This window comes from Motacilla alba, chromosome 19 (genome assembly GCF_015832195.1).
Source record: "Motacilla alba alba isolate MOTALB_02 chromosome 19, Motacilla_alba_V1.0_pri, whole genome shotgun sequence".
Classification (NCBI taxonomy): Eukaryota; Metazoa; Chordata; class Aves; order Passeriformes; family Motacillidae; genus Motacilla; species Motacilla alba.
Genome location: NC_052034.1, coordinates 7,980,018 through 8,001,680, shown reverse-complemented (window position 1 = coordinate 8,001,680; position 21,663 = coordinate 7,980,018). Strand labels below are relative to the sequence as shown.

The 21,663-nt window shown below is 52.0% G+C and overlaps 1 protein-coding gene across 2 annotated transcripts in view; it reads left to right on the top strand.

The window, feature by feature from the left end:
• STX1A (syntaxin 1A) overlaps positions 1-21,663 on the top strand; it is a 77,491-nt gene that overhangs the window by 36,585 nt on the left and 19,243 nt on the right. For both annotated transcript variants that reach the window (XR_005259416.1, XM_038157894.1), the window contains exon 4: positions 21,125-21,199. Coding sequence is in view for 1 of the 2 variants with exons in the window: in XM_038157894.1 (XP_038013822.1) it covers positions 21,125-21,199 (75 nt within the window). In the remaining variant the exon portion in view is untranslated. The remainder of the gene's footprint in view (positions 1-21,124; positions 21,200-21,663) is intronic.

Here is a 21,663-nt window from a genome sequence, read left to right as displayed (position 1 = left end):
CCAGAACCAACAATTATTGGTCTTTAGTCTCTGAAGTTAAGGGAAGCCTTAAAAGATTGGTCATACAAAGGCTCAGGAGAAGGAGGACCTTAACCTCAGGTAAGGAGCCCCTGAGTTCAAGAAGGAGCTGACCCTGAGGAGTCTCTGGAGCTCTGAGGGCAGCTGAGGCAGAATAGCTGCATTAGCATTTATCTAGAGCAAAAAAGCAGAGATGAGAAGACAGTGCAGTTTGTATCTGTGGTTACTTCAGTTAGTCAGAGGATAAAAACCCACAGGTTTCTCCTAAAAAGTTTCTGGGTTGAAAGCAGAGCAGGGGCAGACTGGCTGGAAAGGGTTTTGCTGTGCTGCCTTTGCCTTTGGCTTTTTGAACAGGCTGTGATGCTGCCTGCTCTTCTCACTGCAGGGAGCTGCTGTTCTGAGTGACAGGTGTTCTCTTTGAAGCTTTTTGCTGAAGAAACAAGGCTGAAGTTCCAAAGTTCTGCTGGCCAAAGCCCTGGTGAAGAACCACAGCAGGTGTGACCTCTGCCAGCCCTTTCCTTTCTTGTCCTTTTTAGCCTGGTGAGAAGGCTTTGAGGAGAGGTGGCAGTGTCAGGACTTGAAAGGCTCCTCTTTTCTGTGGGAGGAGCAGCAGAGCCAGTCAGATGCTGCATCTGCTCCCTGAGGGCAGCAAAGCCTCCTCCTTGTGTGGCGGAGAACATTGTCCCCATTGCTCCTCTGCTTGGAAGGAGCACCAATCTCTGTGTCCCTTGTCACCCCACCCACTGTTTTGTGATGAAAGGCAATTCAAACCTCATGCTGATGCCTTGTTTTTAGGACCAGGTCTGTCCTGAGCTCAGAGTCACCTGTAAAAGCCTCTCCTGTGGTGCTGGTGGAAGCTGGCTCCGCAGCGCGTTGGGTGATGGCGTGCAGTAACGTTTTTTTCCATTGAGGGCTTAAAAGTTTTGAATCTTGATGATAAAACCAGCATGTTCCTGTCTTTGACACCACTTCCTGATCAGGTTGGGTGTGTGAGAGAGGGGGTGGGATTTGTCTGTACAGGTGTGGGCTTTTAGGAGGATGCAGCTGAGTGACTCATGTGTGTTCAGCCCAAGTCAGAAAGTAGGACACGTTTATGCAAGGCATGTTAACATCTCTTAAAAATGCCTCAGCTATAAGAAGTGCCTTATTCTTGGCATCCATCTGGGTTCTTGCAGAGACAGTGCTTAGAGTGGGTAATGGCACCATGTGTGGATTATATATCTCACCATGACCAAAAGGAATCTGGAGCTCCCAATCTGGAAGATAATTCTGTGCTCTTGAGACTACTGCAAGGGCTTTTAATAGCTTCTGGTGCTACAGGAAAGAAGCCTGGTGGGAAAGCAAGTTGGAGAATGTAGGCAGAACATCACCCACCTTATTTTCTTCTGAATTTTAAGAAGATCCTGCTTAGTTCCTGCTGTTCCTCTTCTGCAGTGGTGCAGCCACAGCAAATGGAGCTGCTCTCAAGATTTAGCTGGGGAAGGATGTGTAACATTTGCTCTTAATTGAAAAGAAAATGAGGTGACATTTCGACCCTTCGTCTTGTTCTTTTTTGTTTGCCCTGTTGTTCAGTTTTACATGAAAAAAATGCTGATAAAAGGGCTTGTCAGTGTTTGCCATTGCAGCTCCATTTCCAGGTCTGAGCAGGGTGCTGGACACAGCCCTGAGGCCCTGGGGAGCTTCTGCTCTCTCTCTAGAGAAGCTCTGAGCTGCTTTTTCCAGCAGTCTGAGGTGAAACTAGTCATTAACTTTGCTGATGAAGGGCTTCCCCTTGGGACCAGCCTCTGAACCCACCACTGGTGGGAAGGTAGTCATTGATATGGATGGAGCAGCTGGGGATGATGTCCCACCAGCTGTGAGCAGCAGAAAAATGGAAAAAAAATACATACTTTTATGATTTAAGTAATTTGTCATGTGAAAAATCCAAATTCTTGTGATGTGATCAGGCTTTTCAGAGCCCCTGGTGGGGTCTTCTTGCAGTCAGCTGCTCTGGCACCTCAGCTGTGGGGAATGCTGCTGCTGCCTCGCTCCATCACTAGCAGGAGGACCATAATCCCATGATCCCCCAGCATTGGCATTCCTATTTCCAATTTTGAATTCAGTAGGAGACCAACTTGGGATCCCTGAAGGCACCAGGTTCTGAACTGTCTCAAGCACCACCTGGAGTTTCATGCAGCAGTTGTGGCTTGGTGGGACCTGGGACTTGGAAAACTTTCCTTCCTCATGCGTGCTTGGGGCTCCTAATTAGTATTGCAGGATGACTGGAAATTGAGAATCCCTTCCTGCTTTGCATACAGGCAAAGTTGTACCCAGAAGGGCTGAAGAGGACAGCCCCACGCTGGCTGCCCCTCTGCCCTGAGCTGTTCTAGGCTCAGTTCCTGGTGCTGAGATGTTCCTGGGGCTGAGATGTGCTCTCTGACCTGGTCCTCCACAGGGAAATGTGGAGGGATCAAAGGACTGGAGCCCTCCTGCTCTGGAGACAGGCTGGGAGAGTGGGGGTGTTCAGCCTGGAGATGAGAAGGCTCTGGGGAGAGCTCAGAGCCCCTTCCAGACTAAAGGGGGCTTAAAAAAAGAGGGAGAGAGTGACTTTTGACATGCAAATAGCAACAGAACAAGAGAGAACAGTTTTAATCTAAAAGAGGGGAGATTAGATTAGGAATTAAGAAGAAATTCTTACCTGTGAGGGAGGTGAGGCCCTGGCAGAGGTTGCCCAGAGGAGCTGTGGCTGCCCCATCCCTGGAAGTGTCCAGGGCCAGGCTGGACGGGGCACCCTGGGATAGCAGAAGGTATCCCTGCCCTTGGCAGCAGGTTGGACTGGATCATCTTTGAAGGTCCCTCCCAGCCCAAACCCATCCCTGATTCTGTGATTCTCTGAAGCGCTGTTCAGGCTCCTGCTGCTCTGCTGAGCTGCTCCTGCTCTGACCCAGGCTCCCCCTCTGCCTGCCCAAGCTGGGATGTGCAGGTCCTGCTGTGGCTGGACGTGGTGGAAGGGGGTTGGCAGGTCAGGTTTCCCAGTGTGGGGTGGTTCCATGTCCTCCTCCAGGACAGCTGTGTGGAGTTTCCCAACTCCCCAGCCCGGGGCAGGCTGGAAGCAAACCCACCCTTCAGTCAACAGCCTGTGTGTTCAGCGTGGGGCAGTGGGCCCCACGACATGGCTGGTGATGCTGATCTGTGCATTGTCTGGGAGCCTTCTCCTCCTGCCTCCCCACTGCCTCCCCCTTCCTCTGGCTGCCTGTGTCAGAGCTCTGCCCTTGGCAGAGACCAAAATAGCTCCCACAGAGCTACTGAAATGTCAGGATGGAGCAGGCAGAGCAGGGCTGCAGAGCTGACAATCTGCTGCTGTGTGTGCAGTGGGACAGTACCCTGTGCCGTGCCAGGGGGATGTGGCCCCTTGTGAAGTGTCATCGGAGCAAGCCCTGGGGAGGCAGAGGATAAAATCTGCTGCAGAGCTGTCACCCTTGCTTGCCAGCCATCTCCTGCTGACCACCCTGTCACTTGGGTCAGTCTGGGGAAAGCTGGGGAAGGGTCTTGGCCTTTATCTCTCTGTCTTGTTTGGGGGCTTCATCTGTCACATGGCATCTTCTACAGCCTGAGGGCAGAAGTTCCCACCTTACCTTGGCAGGTGGGACATACTGAAGCAACTAGGAAGAGCTTTGGAATGAGCTGTTCAATCCTTGCAGGCTCCTAATTAATGGTGAGGGGAAATGTACTTGTCCCTAGTGGGATGCTGGTTGTGCCAGAGGGAAACAGCTTTGTGGCCAGTGAGTGTGCAATCCTGCTGAAAGCACCAGCCTGAACTGTTATTTGATATGGTGTCTTCAGTGTGAAAGGCTGGGCTTTTCTTCACAAAAGCTTGATGGAGATCCACCTTCTCAGAGCCACCTGGCCACAGCAGCAGCACTGCTGCAGTGTTGGACTTTGACTCCTTGGTGGTGTTTATTCCTGGATGCTCCTTGGTCCTTATGGTGTGTGGGAGGGAGGAGATTAGGAGCATCCTGTGCTGCAGGACGTGGACAGGCAGGCAGTTCAGAGAGAAAGGCACCTGGCTGGTGTCATCACTCGTGGGTGGGGGATGGCCGGACTTCCCAACCAGATGATGCTCCAGGAACTCAGTGCTACCTGGCAGCCCTGTGCCTTGAGCTGGGTGTGTGTCCTGCCTCTCCCTACCTCTGGACTTGGTACACTGAGTTTGACAAAGGAGGGAGTCCAGGAGTTCAAGGTTTGATGAAAGCACATGATGGACACTGACCAGCTCTTCACTTTCCAGCATTTCCTCCCTGTAAGGTGAGAGCAGATTGTAAGCAATGTCTGTGGGATGTCTGTAAGGCATTTTATCTTGTTCTTGAACAAGTTTTACTGTTCAAGCCATCTCCTTGCTTTCCTGGGTCTCCTCTCAGCTGCTTCAGCCAGGGTCCCAATGAGGACTGTCCCTTTGTGTGTGTCAGCAGAGGGGCACAGCTAGGGAGTGCTGCGTGGCACAGGTGATGTTCTGCAGCCATGGGACCTCCTGGGACACCCCAAACCAGCATAGCAGCATCTCTCATCTGGTCTGATGGATCACAGGCCACTGCAGCTCCTTGTTTTTACAGAAGCAGGTTGGTTGGAGTGGGAAGTGACCTTTGGAGATCACGTGGGTCAAGCTGGGTCACCTGGAGCAGGTTTCCCAGGGCTATGTCCAGATGGTGTGGGAATATCCCCCAGTGTGGAGACTCCACAGCATCTCTGTGTGACCTGTGCTCAGTCACCATCGTGGTAAAATGTGGCATTCACATTCTCTGAGAAAATTCCTTCGCCCAGGATTTTTCCCCTGGGAAGCAGAGAGGCCCCAGAGAAAAGGGAAACAATTCTTATCTCATTTGCTTCTCCTGTGTTGTGCTCGTGTGGAATGTGTTTGGAGATTGTTCACCCACAGGTGATTGTTCCATTGGGTTCTGCTGTGAGCTGTTTTCACTCTTTGGCCAACTGGGGCCAAGCTGTGTCAGGACTCTGGAAAGAGTCACGAGTTTCATTATTATCTTTTAGCATTCAGTAAGTATCCTTCCTGTATTCTTTAGTATAGTGTAGTATTCTCTAATATATGATAGTATAATAAAGTAATAAATTAGCCTTCTGAGAACATGGAGTCAGATGCTTTGTTCCTGCCTTGGTCGGGGCAGCCCTGCAAACACAATAGTAAAAACCCTTTCCTTGCACAGCCACAGGCTGGCTGGTGTTGGCACACACCTCTGCTCCAGCCCTGGAGGCTGTGGGAGGTCAAAAGCAGGACATACTGAAATCTTGCCATGCCAAAGGGCTTGAGTGAGGTGTCCTCCTTGAAAGGGATGGGGCCTCAGTCAGTGGAGATTCCTGACGAGCCAAGTGCAGATTTGGTGCCTGCTTTGTCTAGAGAATGTGAACTTTGGGTCAGAGGTGGCTGCTTGAGAACACAGACCTTTACTATCAAGTGGACCCTGTCCATTGATGGTTAGTGTGCGGTTGTCAGATGTTCAGAGAGCATTTTTAGTTCCTGAGGTGGAAGCCAGAACCTGCCACTCCTGACCATTGCACCCTGGTGTGGTACCTGGAGCAGGTCCTGTCCCAGTTCCAGGCTGGCAGTCCTGTGGCATCCCTGAGTCTGGAACAGGAATCTTGAGCCTCCCTCATCTCTGAAGGAGGAGATTCAGTAACCACAGACTGCAAGAATCTGGCAAGCCAAGCTTTAGTGATCACCAGCTTCTCAAAATTTGGATTAAACAGATCTGCTGGCATTAGAGGGGGTTGAGGCTGCTGTGTGTGGGCAGCACCCACGTGCAGCAATCAGGCAGAGTCTCTGGGCCTCCCCTGGGTTAAATCCTGCTTTCCAGCCACTGTTGCCCTTGATTTTCTCACGGTACATCCTTGTCTGGCCAGTCTGAAAGCACTGTGGGGACTCAGGGTTGTGTTAGGGGCTAGGGTTACAGAGCCCATCTGCCTGCACTGCCTGTCCTCAGCGTGGTGCTGCATTGACCTTGGGGAGACTCAGTCTGCCTGACTCCTGCTCAGCTTTGCTCTTTTGGAAGGAAAAAAATGCCTTTGATCCCCACACATCCCATCCTGCCATTGGCTGCAGCCTTCCTGGAACCTCCTCCCGGTGTTTGAGCAGATGCAAGGTTCTGGAATTGTATTTGACTGTTAGAATTTTGCTATCCCTAGGAACCAGCTGAGACTTGTCCTTCTCCAGAATGTCTGTAATTGATTTTGGCCTGGATTTGTAATTAATCAAGTGTGCCTTTTGGTCAGATCTGTGAAGCCAACACAGCTCTCCTGTGCCGCCCCTCAAGCTGGTGGGAGGGTTTTCCCCCACTCTGTAAGCTCTTAATGAAAGCACTGAATGGAGCTTGCCCCAGGATTGGCCCCCACAATGGGACTCACACATCACTTTGTTCCTATCCCACCCTGACTCTTTAATCATCTGCTCCCCGTGTCCAGCTTGGTGGGGTGGGTGAGATATCCCCACATGTGCCTGGCTCCTACATCCTGCCATAAAACCAGAGACACTCTTTGTGCTTTTCCTTCCCTGCACACCTTGCTTTGAGGGACTGCAGATATGGGAAAGGATGCCTTGCAAAAAGGAGGTTGTTGGGGAAAGCCTCTCTCTTGAGGGATGGTGAGGAGGACCAGGATACACTGAGTGTGGGGTACAGAATACCCTGGATACAGGCAGATATGGTTGGAAGATACCCCAGTGCAAGATTTCCCCAAGGATTCCCCGTGGAGAATATAAATCCTGTTCTCTAAAAGGTAGAAACACCACCCTGCAGGGTGAAGGATGTCCCTTCCTGCAAGCTGGGGAGGAGGAGGAGGAGCTGCTGTGACTGTGTTGGGGTTGCTGATGTCTGGGGGATAGAATAATGGATTCATTATGGTTGAAAACACTTCCAAGATCATTAAGTTCTACCATTCCCCCAGCCCTGCCAAGGCCCATCACTAACCAATGTCCCCAAGTGCCACATCCATGTGTGTGTTAAACCCATCCAGGGATAGTGGCTCCATCACTGTCCTGGGCAGCTGTGCCAGGGCTTGACAGGCCTTTTAGGAACAAAAAATCCCCAATATCCAACCTAAATCTCCCCTGGCACAACTTAAGGCCATTTCCTCTTGTCCTGTCCCTTGTTCCCTGGGAGCTGGGCCTGACCCTGACCTGGCTGCACCCTCCTGTCAGGGAGTTGCAGAAGGCAAGAAGGTCCCTCCTGAGCCTCCTTTTCTCCAGTCTGAGCTCCTCCAGCTCCCTCAACCTCTCCTGGTGCTCCAGACCCTACCCCAGCTCTTTAATGTCTTTCTTGTTATGAAGTGCCTAAAACTGAACCCAGGATTGGAGGGAATGGGGAAGGCAAATCCTGGCAAAGGAGGGAATCTGGAGAATGAATTGGCAGAGGAGAGCTGATTCCAGAGTGTGAAGATGGAGCCATAATAAAAGGAGACAGACAGCAAGAGGATCCAACATAAGAGGGGGGAGGAGGGCTTGGGGGTGGCTGCAGGGATGTGGGGCTGGGAGAGAGTGGGAGAGTAGGTGCCCAGGGGGAAGCATGGGGAGCACCAGGAGACAGCACACAAATATATTGCCTGTGCTAGAGTTGGGCAGGGTGAGTGAGTCCTTGGCAGTTGTTCTCTGCAGTGCCAGACCTGCATCCATCCTGTTTCCACCCCTCCCATCCAGCCCGAGCACATCCTTGCATTGTTCTGCAGGAATTTGTAACATCTCTATTATTTTCTGTTCATTCCAGTTGTGTGATTTCATCTTTCTTGTTAAAGACGTGCCTGGCTTTTCTCCCTCCTCCCTCCCCACTGTCAGAGGTCACCTGCCCTGCAAGGAGCAGGGACCCTGTGGGAAAGCTGCGGTGGGGAAGGGGGCAGAAAGCAGGGTTGGGTGGTGCACTTGCTTTTGGGATTCCCTGTTCCCTCCCCGCTGGACGGAGATTTGCCCTGCGGTGGATTCCTGGGCGGCGAGGCAGAGCTGATGACACAGCAGTGACACAGCAGTGACACAGCAGTGACACAGCAGTGACGCCGGGCTGGGGAGGAGCGGGAGCTGCAGCGAGCGTGCCGGGGAGCACGTCTGCACTGCCGGGCACTGCCAGGGCTGCGGGGGCAGCTCACATGGCACACAGCTCCCACACGCCTCCAGAGCATGGGCAGCCCTGGCACAGGGCTCACATGGCACAGGGATCCCATGGCACACAACGCCTGTGACACACAGCTCCCATGGCACACAGCTCCCATGGCACACAGCTCCTCTGGCACACGGCTCCCATGGCACATAGCTCTTGTGACACACAGCTCCTCTGGCACACAGCTCCCAGTGCATGTGGCTCCCATGGCACACAGCTCCCGTGACACACAGCTCCTGTAGCACACAGCTCTTGTGACACACAGCTCCTGTGGCACATGGCTCCCATGGCACACAGCTCCTCTGGCACATGGCTTCCGTGGCACACGGCTCCCAGTGCATGTGGCTCCTGTGGCACACAGCTCCTCTGGCACACGGCTCCTGTGGCACACAGTCCCTTTGGCACACATCTCCCAATGCATGTGGCTCCCATGGCACACAGCTCCTGTGGCACATGGCTCCCAGGGCACACAGCTCCCACACAGCACCTCCCACAGCACATTACTGCCATGCACACAGTTCCCACACAGCTCCCATGGCACAGGGCTCCCATGGCACACAGCTCCCATGGCTCCTTACTGCCATGGCACACAGCTCCCACACAGCTCCCAAGGCAGACAGCTCCCAAACTGTTCAGCTCCCACCCCACACAGCTCCCGCAGTGTGCAGCTCCCATGGCACACAGCTCCTCTGGCTCACAAGCCCACGTGGCGTGGGACTCCCATGGCACACAGCCCCCAAGCAGCACCTGGAGGGTGCAGGGTCCGTGGATGGGGAGGTTCTGGGCAGAGCTGTGTGCTGGGGGGACTGGTCAGAGGCTGCCAGTTGTTCAACCTGCTGGGGGAGGGAGGTCCCCAGCCAGTGGCAGGTGTGTTCCCCTGTCCAGAGCTGCACCAGGAACAAGTTGTTTCTGATTTTGGTGAATTAATAAGCCAAGGATGGAGGCAGTGAATCAGCCTGGGGATGGGGATCATGGAAGAGGACCCAGCACATGTAACTCACAGGCAGGCTCAGAGCTGGCTCACTGCTGTGTTTGGAGCTGTGTGTGCAGGTGCTGCTGTCACCTGCAAAAAATTTTGGGCTGGGCATAAGGAGGAAATGTACCATGAGGGTGGTGAGGCCCTGGCACAGATTGCCCAGAGCAGCTGTGGCTGCCCCATCCTTGGAAATGCTGCAGGCCAGGTTGGATGGGGCTTGGAGCAGCCTGGCATAGTGGAAGGTGCCCCTGCCATGTCGGGATTGCAATGAGATGAGCTTTAAGGTCCCTTCCAACCCAAACCACCCTGCAAGTCCATGGCTGTGTGAAAAGATCCTTGAACAAGTACCCAGCACTGTGAGGTAGATTTTTTCCCCCTTTTTGACCTTTCCCTGAGAGTGAGCCATCTGGATCTCTCAAATTTACAGGGGAACCTGTGGGTTATACCTTCCTTCCAACTTGGAATCATGGGCTATCCCATTTCCTTGAGTTAGTGGAGTCTGAAGAAGCTGTCAGACCAGCACTGTGCAGGGATGATGGCTGCCACTGACAGTGACTGCAGGTGACAGTGGCTGCAGGATGTCCTTAAAGCCCTTCCTAGCTACTGTGACCTGCCTGTGTGTTGTCCTTGCTGGGCCTGACAATTTGAATGAAATAACACAGTTGTCTGCCCTTCAGTCAGTGTTTAAAAACATTAAAAATGCTCTTTTTTGTTTTGGTTTTTTTTTTGGTTGGTTTTGGGTTGGGTTTTTTTGGGGTTTTTTGTTGTTGTTGGTTGGTTGGTTCGTTAGTTTTTTGTTTCGTTTTTTTTGTTTTTTAAGGGGAAAAAAATCTGGATTTGGCATGTTCAGGTGTCTGCATTCTTTGTGGGTGCATTTTGGGTCTTTATTTCATGCTCACTGCTTTGGGTACCAACTGCAGCATCTCAAGGGTGCTCCCAGCTGAAGCTCTGGGAGACAGTTCTGCTTCTGGTCAGTTTTTTCTGTCAGTGCTATAAAAAGTTTTCAGCCAGAGGTAATACTTCTCTTTATCATGGAAATATGCAACTCTAAAAATAACCTTTCCACAATTCCCCAGCTGGCTTCCTTTCTGCACAAAGCCCTGTCTCTGTGTCCTAGTGGGCTCACTGAGTGTCACCTTGTGCAGGGGTGAAGGACTTTGCTCCCTCCTGAGCCCCTCCATCAGGCCCTCCTTCTGCCCCATCCCTTGGGATGCTCAGTCATAGGGCCCCTCATGGGCACACACTCTCTCTCTCATCTGGAGCAATTTAATCCAGCATTTGGGCTGTGTCTGCTTTTGGGAAGAGCTGTGGTGTGTCCTGGGAGCTGGGGAGGGATGGGTGAGGTGCCTCAGGATGCTGAAGAACAGGAATAAAGTTGCCAAAAGCGTGAGAGCCTCATGGAGGTGAACTGGGCCAAAAACAAAGTCCTGCATCTGGGTTGGGGCAATCCCCAGGGCCAGGACAGACTGAGGGATGGATGGATGGATGATGGATGGATGGATGGATGGATGGATGGATGATGGATGGATGGATGGATGGATGGATGGATGGATGGATGGATGGATGATGGATGGATGGATGGATGGATGGATGGAGGGATGGATGGATGGATGGATGGATGGATGGATGGATGGATGGATGATGGGATGGATGATGGATGATGGATGGATGGAGGGATGAATGGATGATGGATGGATGATGGATGGATGATGGATGATGGATGGATGGATGGATGATGGATGGATGGATGGATGGATGGATGGATGGATGGATGGATGGATGATGGATGGATGGATGGATGATGGATGATAAATGGATGGATGGATGGATGGATGATGGATGATGGATGGATGGAGGGATGGATGGATGATGGATGGATGGATGGATGATGGATGGATGGATGGATGGAGGGATGGATGGATGGATGGATGGATGATGGATGGATGGATGGATGATGGATGATAAATGGATGGATGGATGGATGGATGATGGATGGATGGAGGGATGGATGGATGATGGATGGATGGATGGATGGATGATGGATGGATGGATGGATGGAGGGATGGATGGATGATGGATGGATGGATGGATGGATGGATGGATGGAGGATGGATGGATGGATGATGGATGGATGGATGGAGGGATGGATGGATGATGGATGGATGATGGATGGATGGATGGATGATGGATGGATGATGGAGGGATGGATGATGGATGGATGATGGATGGATGGGAGGATGGATGGATGGATGGATGGATGGATGGATGGATGGATGGATGGATGGATGATGGATGGATGATGGATGGATGGGAGGATGGATGGATGATGGATGATGGATGGATGGATGGATGGATGGATGATGGATAGATGGATGCATAGCAGGGATGGATGGATGGATGGATGCAGAGAAGGGCTGGAGGGTTCTGGGGAGTCCCAAATGGGACTTGACCTAGCCTTGGGCACTGGCAGCACAGAAGCCAAGTGTGTCCTGGGCTCATCCTCAGCAGTGAGGGCAGCAGGGGAGGGAGGGGATGCTCCCCCTCTGCTCTGAGACACCCTGGAGCTGCCTCCAGCTCTGGGGTCCCAGCACAGGACAATGGTGTTGAACTGAGGGTGGAATCAGGTTGGACACGGGGGGAAAATGTCAGACCAAGAGGGGCTGGCACAGGTTGCCCAGAGCAGCTGTGGTTGCCTCCTGCAGCCTGGAAGTGTTTAAGGCCAGATTGGACCAGGCCTGGAGCAACCTGGTCTAGTGGAAGGTGTCCCTGCCCGTGGGGGTGGGTTGTACTGGATGATCTTTGAAGGTCACTTCCTACCCAAACCACCCTGTGAGTCCATGATCCTGTGATTGCAGCTTGGGACAAAAAGGAATTAAATTGCTCTAGACATCTCTGTTTACGAGACCGGTTCAAACCCTGCAGAATTGCAGTTGCTTGTCTGTGATCCCTAATTCAGCCTAACTTGTGTTCCTCAGACCTGGAAGAAAGATTTGTTTGGATGAAGTGTGAAATATCTCTGTCACAGCCTGGGAGAAGGACCCTCTGAGGGCAGGTCTCAGTACTCAATTGAGTTGACTACTCTCAGTACTCAATTCCAGGGACACTCAATTATCTGGATGCTCCTGTCTTGCTCCTTGATATCAAGTGCTCACAGAATAAGTTTAAAGCACTTTATCCTCCCTGCATGCCTCAGTGTTTCTTACCACTTCTCTGTACCTCCTGCTCCTGGAGTTCCATTTGCCATGGATTTACATTTGCCTGTGTTCTCCCATGTGTGGTCAGGAGGAGAATATTTTCCCACCTTCTCCCAGTGTCACAGAAACTGGAGCTGGGAGTCACAGGGAGCCAGAAAACCCACCAGCAGTGGCCTGAAGGACAAGCTGAGGTTTTCTTGAGATGCTTAAAGAAGAGCAGAACCTCTCAACCATTTTGGTGCATTAGTAAAGGAAAATGGGAGAATAATGCAGAAAGGACACAAACATATGGGAAACACTTCCCTTTTTTGGGAAATATATGATGGATCTTATGCTGATTGAATTCCAACGTTCCAGCAGTAAATCAGTTTGTTGCTAAACAATTGATACCAAAAATAGACACTGCTGGATTCAGTCTGCCTGAAGGTATTGATTGGGAAGTTTTCCAGGAGCTGAGTAAGATGGTGCCTTTGCCATTAGTGTTGATTTCCAATAATTTCTGGCATACCTAGTGGGCACTGGGAGCTTGGGAGGTAGAGGAGCATCGATTCTAAAGAGAGAAGGAATGAGCTGGGTAATTATTGACTGATTAAACTGACCTTGCTTCTGAGTAAAATAATGGAGTATTCAAAGTGGGATTCGATCGGGAGAACTGAAGAAGGTAAGACAATGAGTGCAGTCAGTGTTGCAAAAATAGAGCTGAGGAGCTTTAGTTGGTACCTGTGTCCTCGGTGTCTGCAGGAGGGCTGGGGCAGATTTGGTCCATGTGAGCTCCAGCACTGCATCTCAAGTGCCCTGTGTGCATCCTGGAGCTGCCAGGGGTTTGTGGGTGGCTCCAAGCAGAATGGGAGCAGGCAGTGGAGGGACTGGTTTCTCTGGTGCTGCCCTGGAGCTAACGGGATGAATGCATGGCTTGGAGGAGAGCCATAGGGAAGGCAGAAGGCGGCCATGGACAGGGAAGGAGTGTTTGCTCATCAGCCTGCTAATTGCTCCAGGAGAGCAACTTTGGGGATGGTGCTGCAGGGCTGAGAAGCTCAGACAGATGGGCACATTTGCAGCAGATGGGAGCAGCCATCCACAGCCCTTTTCTTGCATGAATTTTGCTCTTTTATTTGGGCGCCCCTCCCCAGGGTGGGATGAGTCCCTGGGGGTGCAGCCACCTGCCCTTGCCCACAGCCCTTGCTGGATCCTGTGCTTCCATCAGGGCTTCCATCAGAGCCATTGCCTGCTTTTAATTAAAAGATCTCCCAAACTCCCCCTGCTCTGAGCTGTTGATCCTTGCTGTTTCCTGCCAGCTCCACGACCTCCTGCTTTCCCAACAGCCACTCCAGTGGAGCTGGAAGCTGGAAAGGCAGTGTGGGATATGTTGGGCTGAGGATGCTGGAGATGAGCTGTGGGTATGGCTTTGCTGCTGAGTTTGAGGCAGGAGGCTCCACGAGCCCTCTGCGGGCAGGATGGGCAGCTGATTTTGGGAGCCATGTAGTTACAGGAGTTGGAGTCAAGCTCATGCCAGTGTACAGGCATTAATTATGTCATTTGCACATGGCTCTCCTTCATCCCTCACTGTTTACAAGCTGGTGTTTTAGTGTTAATTGGAAAAAAATGATACCCAACATTCTCTGGAAACAGAGAAACCAGAGCAAGGCACTGTACCAGCTCTGCTCTGCCACCCTTGCATGGGACTGTCACCAAACCAAAGTCCTTTGGTGTGAGCACTCTGGGTCCCTCATTTGAGCTGTGGAGTTATAAACACCTGGCCAGGGCAGGCACCATCCATCTGTGCTGGGCACCAATCCTGTGTCCAGTTCTGGGCCTCTCACTGCAACAAAGACATCGAGGGGCTGGAGCGTGTCCAGAGAAGGGAATGGAGCTGGGGAAGGGCCTGGAGCACCAGGAGCAGCTGGGGGAGCTCTGTCTGGAGAAAAGGAGGCTCAGGGGGGGCTCTTCTCATTCCCCACAACTCCCTGACAGGAGAGGGTAGCCAGGTGAGGGTCAGGCTCAGCTCCCAGGGAACAAGGGACAGGACAAGAGGAAACAGCCTGAAATTGTGCTAGGGGAGGTTTAGATTGGATGTTAGGAAAAAATTCTTCACTGAAAGAGTGGTTCAGTCTTGTCACAGGACTGTGGTGGAGCGACCATCCCTGGAGGTGTTCAGTGAACAACTGGATGGGTGGTGCTGTGGTTTAGTGGGCATGGTGGTATTTGGTCAAATGTTGGTCTTGATGATCTTGAATGTCTTTCCCAGCCTTGATGATTCAGTGACTCTGTGGTTAACACATAGCACAGCTCTCCTTTCACCCTGAGGCTGGCCTCCTGTGGGAATTTCCCAGCTCTGAGGCCAGCTTGGAGCAGCAGAAGCAGCAGTCGGAGGAAGATGACCACAGAGTGAGGACACCCTGAAGGTGTTCAGGATAGCTGTGTCAGCAGCAGGCTGTGGAAGGGCTGAGCTGGGCTTGGTGCACGAGGATGCCCATGGCCACTCTGGTTTACAAGCCTGGTTGTTGGTGTTGAACCCCCAGTGTCCAGCCAGTGGCCCCAGACTGTCCTCAGTGACTGCACTGGCCTGGCAGCCTGTGGGGGTCACGCTGGGAGTCCAGAGTTTGGGAAACAGGATCCATCACCACTGGTATCAAATACTGTTACATAAGTGCAATTTCACTGATGGTACCAGCTTTTAATTACCTGTGACTATGTTATAGGAACTCAGTTAAATGTCCCATCCCTAGAAGTGTCCAAAACCAGGCTGGACAGGCTGTGGAGCAACCTGGCCTAGTTGAAGGTGTCCCTACCCATGGCAGGGTGTTGGAATGATCTTCAAGGTGCCTTACAACCCAAACCACTCTGTGATTCTAGGATTCTGTGATCTCACCTGCTTCCTTTATAATGATGATAAAAAGTCAAAAGCTTCAATTTAATCTCTTCTGGATCACTCCAAAACACAGCCAGGTGGATGAATGAGGGGTGTTTCAGGGTGTACCTTTCATCCCAGGGGATCCCACAAGCTTTTCAGACCCTTCTGTGCATCATCTCTGTTCTGCTCCTGTGTAAAAGCCATGTTGCACTGACCTTGAGCCCTGGCAATGTCTCTCCTTGCTCCTCCTTGAACAGGATTTGTTCCTGGCATGCAGGAAGTTAAAAATCCCGGGCTACGGGTCCTTCCTGACAGTACTGGTTGTCTCCTGTGCCCTGCTCCTGGCAAGGGCAGGTGGATGGCCTTGCCATCTCCTGTTTCTACTGCTTGACAGGCAGCTGAAGCTCCTTGTGTTGCTCCTGCAAGGATGGGACAGGCCTGGCTCTGCTTGGAGCAGGGGTTGAGCAGTTCTCTCCTGTTCCCCTCTGCCTGCTCCCCATTCTCTCACACCTGCTGCAAATGGTTGTGTTGGTCAGAGTTGAAAAAAATTCTAGAAAATTAGGAAAGGGTTGAGTCAGCATCTGAGGTTTTTGTTCTTGTTTTCCACAGCTTGAATCAATAAATTACAATGTGAAACTCTGAGCTCTGTTTCCAAGAATTAATGTCAGCCTTTGGGAACTGAAGGACTGCACAGAGGTCACTGATGTCCCAAATCTCTTTTGGCAAATGGGACTTCAGCTAGAAAGTCCATCTCCACAGAGCTGCTCTCCATCCATCCATCCATCCATCCACCCCCATCCATCCATCCATCCACCCATCCATCCATCCATCCATCCATCCATCCATCCATCCATCCATCCCTCTCTATCCATCCATCCCTCCACCCATCCATCCATCCATCCATCCATCCATCCATCTATCCATCTCCATCCATCTATCCATCCATCCCTCCATCATCCATCCATCCATCCATCCCTCCATCCATCATCCATCCATCCATCCATCATCCATCCATCCATCCATCCATCCATCCATCCATCCCTCCATCCATCCCTCCATCATCCATCCATCCATCCATCCATCCATCATCCATCCATCCATCATCCATCCATCCATCCATCATCCATCCATCCATCCATCATCCATCCCTCCATCCATCATCCATCATCCATCATCCATCCATCATCCATCCATCATCCATCCATCATCCATCCATTTATCATCCATCCATCTATCCATCCATCATCCATCCATCCATCCATCCATCCATCCATCCATCCATTATCCATCCCTTCATCCATTCATCCATCATCCATCCATCCATCATCCATCCATCAGCCCATCCATCCACCCCCAGTCTGTGCTGGCACTGTGGATTGCCCCAGCCCAGGCTCAGGGCCTTTCTAGCCAATCTCATCTCTGGTACCTTTTAAATTAGATTTCATTTGCCTTGCTTTAAGGCCATGGAACACTATGGAAACTCTTTCTGCTAACTCCGTAGAGTTCCTAGGAAGGATTCCCTAGTATTTGCTCCCAGAGATTAGATCCTTGTGGGTCTTTCAGGTCTGTGCTTCCTCTTTGCATTCACCTTTAAAAAATACCCAACATTCCATAAATGAAAGTTCCTAGATAAATAAGAAAGGATTATTGTTTTTAAATTTTCTTCAAGGAACTGTTCCCAGAAACTTCTTTAATTTTTTATTGAAAGAGCTAAATCTTTGCCAAAAAGATCCTTCCAGCTTTGCCAGGAAACTCAGCTGGGAATTAGCTTGGAATTGCACTTTTCTCAATGATTTTGTTTGGTTATTGTCCATAAAGACTTGAAGGTTACTGAGGTGAAGTTTCTTAGTGCCAGCAAAGAGTGAGTGAGGCAGCTCAAGGGCTGAGCACCTTGAAAGCACAGTCACTGTCACCATGATGTCCAGAGAGCTATAGTGACAGTACCTGCACCTGTGGAGAGTGGAGGTCTGTGCCTGCCAGCACCTGCCTGCTCTCCTGCCTGCTCTTTTGCCTGCTCCTTCCTGTGTGCCTGTTCCTCCCTTCTGCTTCTGCCTAGTCCCTCTTGCTCACTCTTGATCCTTTCTGTTCCTTCCTGCCTGCCTGCTCCTGCCTGTTCCTGTCTACCTCTTCCTGCCTGCTCCTGCCTATTCCTGCCTGCTCCTGCCTGCTCCTGTCTACCTGTTCCTGCCTGCCTATTCCTGCCTGCTCCTACCTGCCTGTCTGCTCCTGTCTACCTGTTCCTGCCTGCTCCTGCCTGTTCCTGTCTACCTCTTCCTGCCTGCTCCTGCCTATTCCTGCCTGCTCCTGCCTGCTCCTGCCTGCTCCTGTCTACCTGTTCCTGCCTGCTCCTGTCTACCTGTTCCTGCCTGCCTATTCCTGCCTGCTCCTACCTGCCTGTCTGCTCCTGTCTACCTGTTCCTGCCTGCTCCTGCCTGCTCCTGCCTGCTCCTGCCTGCCTGTCTGCTCCTGTCTACCTGTTCCTGCCTGCTCCTGCCTGCTCCTATCTGCTTTTGCCTTCCTGTTCCTGCCTGCCTGCAGTGTCACCAGCCTGGGCTGAGTGTCTGCTCCCTGTCAGACAGGGGCCTCATTAGCTGTTGGCAGAGGGAGGAGGAAGAGTTGGTGCCCCTGCCTGCACCCTGCCTGCACCCCTGCACTGCCTGGGCTCCCTCCCAGGCAGGTCACAGCAGGCCCTGGGGCTTCTCAGGGGTGTGAGACTCGACCTTGGAGCAAAGACTCCTTCTCCCCCCCAGGCTGGGGACACGTGGCCATGGGGATGGACATCTCTGCTCTCGCTGTGCGCAGTGCCAGTGGGAATGGAGCAGACATCCTGGGTGAGCTGTGGGATGTGGGGAGCTTCGCTCGCGCTCTGAAACATCCCATGTGCACCCTCAGTGCCCCTCTGGCATGAGGGGTGCTGGCCGTGGCACGGCAGTGTTGTGGTTCTGCAGCTTCCCGTGGCTGCTGTCACTGGCTGTGAATGGTTAAATAATCTGAGTGAGTCACTTAAACAGACACTGTGCATGTGAAAATAATTGTCTGGGCAGCCTGTGCCTGCCAGGCCGCCAAGTAATCCTCACACGGCCTGTGACTCAAACCAAGCCAGAAGGAGTGTTCTTCATGCTGCTCAGTTGGAAATGTTTTGAGGGAAGGCATCCAGCCCTGTTCCCTGTCCCCTCCTTCCACCAGTGTGCCCTTGTGGCCCTTGTTGGCTTCCTGAGTGGCAGCATAGGCCCGTGCTCAGCACTTGTCCTGTGTGTCCCCAGTGGCGGCTTCAGAGCAGTGTGTCACAGACTCATAATGGACCTTAAAGACCATCTCATATCTCATCTCATCTCATCTCATCCCATCTCATATCATCTCATCCCATCTCATATCTCATCTCATCCCATCTCATCTCATCCCATCTCATATCATCTCATCCCATCTCATATCTCATCTCATCTCATCCCATCTCATCTCATCCCATCTCATCCCCCTGCCATGGACAGGGACACCTTCCACTATCCCAGGTTGGTCAAGCCCTGTCCAACCTGGCCTTGAACACTCCAGGGATTGGGCAGCCAGAGCTGCTCTGGGCAGCCTGGGTCTCACCACCCACACAGGAGAAATCTCTTCCCAACATCCCATCTATCCCTGCTTCTGGCAGTGGGAAGCCATTCCCTGTGTCCTGTCCCTCCATGCCTTGTCCCCAGTCCCTCTCCAGCTCTCCTGGAGCCCCTTAAGGCCGTGCAAGGGGCTCTGAGCTCTCCCCAGAGCCTTTTCTTCTCCAGGCTGAGCACCTCCAGCTCTCCCAGCCTGGCTCCAGAGCAGAGGGGCTCCAGCCCCCAGAGCATCTCTGTGGCCTCCTCTGCCCTTGCTCCAGTAGCTCCACGTGCTTCCTGGGCTGGGGACTCCAGAGCTGGAAGCAGGTCTGCAGGTGAGGTGTCAGAGCAGAATAGAGAGGGGGGTCCCTCAGCCCAAACTGACAGGGAGAAGGGAAAGCACATGGCAGTGAGTTACGTGAATTTTTCCAAAGAATTGAAGGTGGATATGGGTGGGAAGGGACCTTGGAGGCCCCTGGCCAGTCCCCTCCAGCAGGTTCAGTGCTCAGCCTTTCACCCAGCCTCGTGCAGAATACCCATAAGCACAGACATCTCTCAGCCTCTCTGCATCTGGTATCTGACCACCACCATGGATGTTTTTCTTCTTAATACCTAATTCAATACCTCATTTGCATTTTGCTTGCCCCAGCTTGGTCCAGCACTGCTTGTTGTCTTCTGTGCCCCTCCAAGCTTCAGTAGGAAGCTGAATGTCCAAGGGCCAGCAGGCCCCAGCTTCTCTCCACCCTCCTGCAGAGTGGTCTCAGACAGCAGTAGGGACCCCCTTGGCTTTCCTCTTTCCAGGTGAACAATCCCAGCTCCCAGCCCATCCCTGTGTCCATGGCAGCCTTTGTCTCCTGTACTCCTGGTCCTTGTCTGCTTACCCAGCCTGGATGGCTGCAGGCAGTGACTCAGCCCAGGCTGGTTTATTTCTTTATTAAGAAATGATTCTTAATTCCTTATTATTACAGTTATTAATTTCTTATTATAACAGTTTCTTATTTTTATTACTCTCCTATTATTGGAAATTTTTATATTTCCTATAAACTCTTTCAAGAAATTTCTTCACATCACCATTTCTTATTATTTCTTTATTTCTTATTATTACAAGTTCTTTTAAGAATGGGGGAAAAAATTAGGCACTTAAATGAGAACTTAAACTGAAAATGTCCTATTCCTGCCACTGTGTTTGTGCCCCTTCTCCAGCAAATATCCTGGGGTGAAGGACTTCACAGATGTGTTCCTTCTCTCCTTTTCCCAATAGTGCTGAAGCTTGTAGCTCGGGGATGGGAATGTTTATAGCTGCCAGAATGATAGGACCTTCCCCCAAAACATTCCCATCATCAGGATTTTCTAATTATGCCTGTGACTGGCAGCTGGCATCAGAACCATTGACATGAGTCAGTCAATATGCCTCAGCTCTATTAAACAAAGTTTTATTTAATTAAGTCTTGATCTCATCAAAATCAAGAGGGAGTGTTGGGGTGGCAGCAGGGAGAGCTGCACTGGCACACCACAGATGGGTCCCAGAGATCTGGGCTTGCCTGCTCCAGGGGCTCTGGCAGTTCCTGAAGCACAGGTTGGTGAGGGACACAGCTGCAAATCCTGGCTTGTTTCAGGCACACTGGTTTCTGGGAGAGGAGCCTGTATCTCACTCTGTGATCACAGAGTCACAGGATGGTTTGGGTTTGAAGGGAATTTGAAAGTTTCACCTCCTGCCATGGCAGGGACACCTTCCACTATGCCAGGATGCTCCCAGCCCCATCCAGCCTGGCCTTGGACACTTGCAGGGATGGGGCAGCCACAGCTGCTCTGGGCAACCTGTGCCAGGGCTCACCACCCTCATGGTCTGACATCTCCCCACCTCTAACCTGACCTTATTCTTGTTTGATTTAACTCTTGTGCTGGGGCCCCAGAGCTGGAAGCAGCTGGAGGTCTCAGGAGCGTGAGGAGAGTCCAGCATGGAGCATGGGGTGGTGGAAGTGTTCCCAGTCTGGACTGTGGGAGTGCTCCCAGTCTGGATGTGGGAGCGCTCCCAGTCTGGATTGTGGAAGTGTTCCCAGTCTGGATGTGGGAGTGCTCCCAGTCTGGGAATTGGGAGTGCTCCCAGTCTGGTTTGTGGGAGTGCTCCCAGTCTGGATGTGGGAGTGCTCCCAGTCTGGACTGTGGGAGTGCTCCCAGTCTGGACTGTGGGAGTGCTCCCAGTCTGGACTGTGGGAGTGCTCCCAGTCTGGGAATTGGGAGTGTTTTCAGTCAGGGGTTGGAAATCCTTCCAGTTAGGGGGTTGAAGGGCTCACAGCTCTGGTCTCTAGACTCTGCAGGGCAGCAGATTTCAGTGGTGCCTGCAGCACATCCATGTTTGCTCTTTGCTCTCTCCCCAGAAACGAAAGAGGAGCTGGAGGAGCTGATGTCTGACATAAAGAAGACGGCGAACAAAGTGCGCTCCAAACTAAAGAGTGAGTGATGACTAACTAAACTAAACTAAGCTAAGCTAAACTAAACCAAACTAAACTAAACTAAACTGCCTGGGATGGAGCTCTGGGCTCTGCCTGGAGCACTCCTGTCCCCGGCTGGAAATACTCCCGGGGACCAGCATCACCTTCCCTCTCTGCTGTACCCTCCAGATGCTTTTATCTGCCCTTTGTGAATTTGTCCCCTTGTGCCTCATTCCCAGAATGGAATTGAGGAATGGGGCCAGGAGCAGCTGGTGAGCTCTGAGTGAGTCCTGTGCCACACCTCTGGCAGGGCTGGACACTGGGCAAGCCCCCAGCTTGGCCAGAGGTTCTCTTCAGGTCTGGGTGGGTGAGGAGGTGCTGCTGTGCGATGTGCTGCAGGATGTGACCTTCACTTTCCACTACATCAAGAGTCAGTCAGTCTCTGAGGTGTGAGAGCAAGGTGGCTGTCTACCCACTGATGGTCA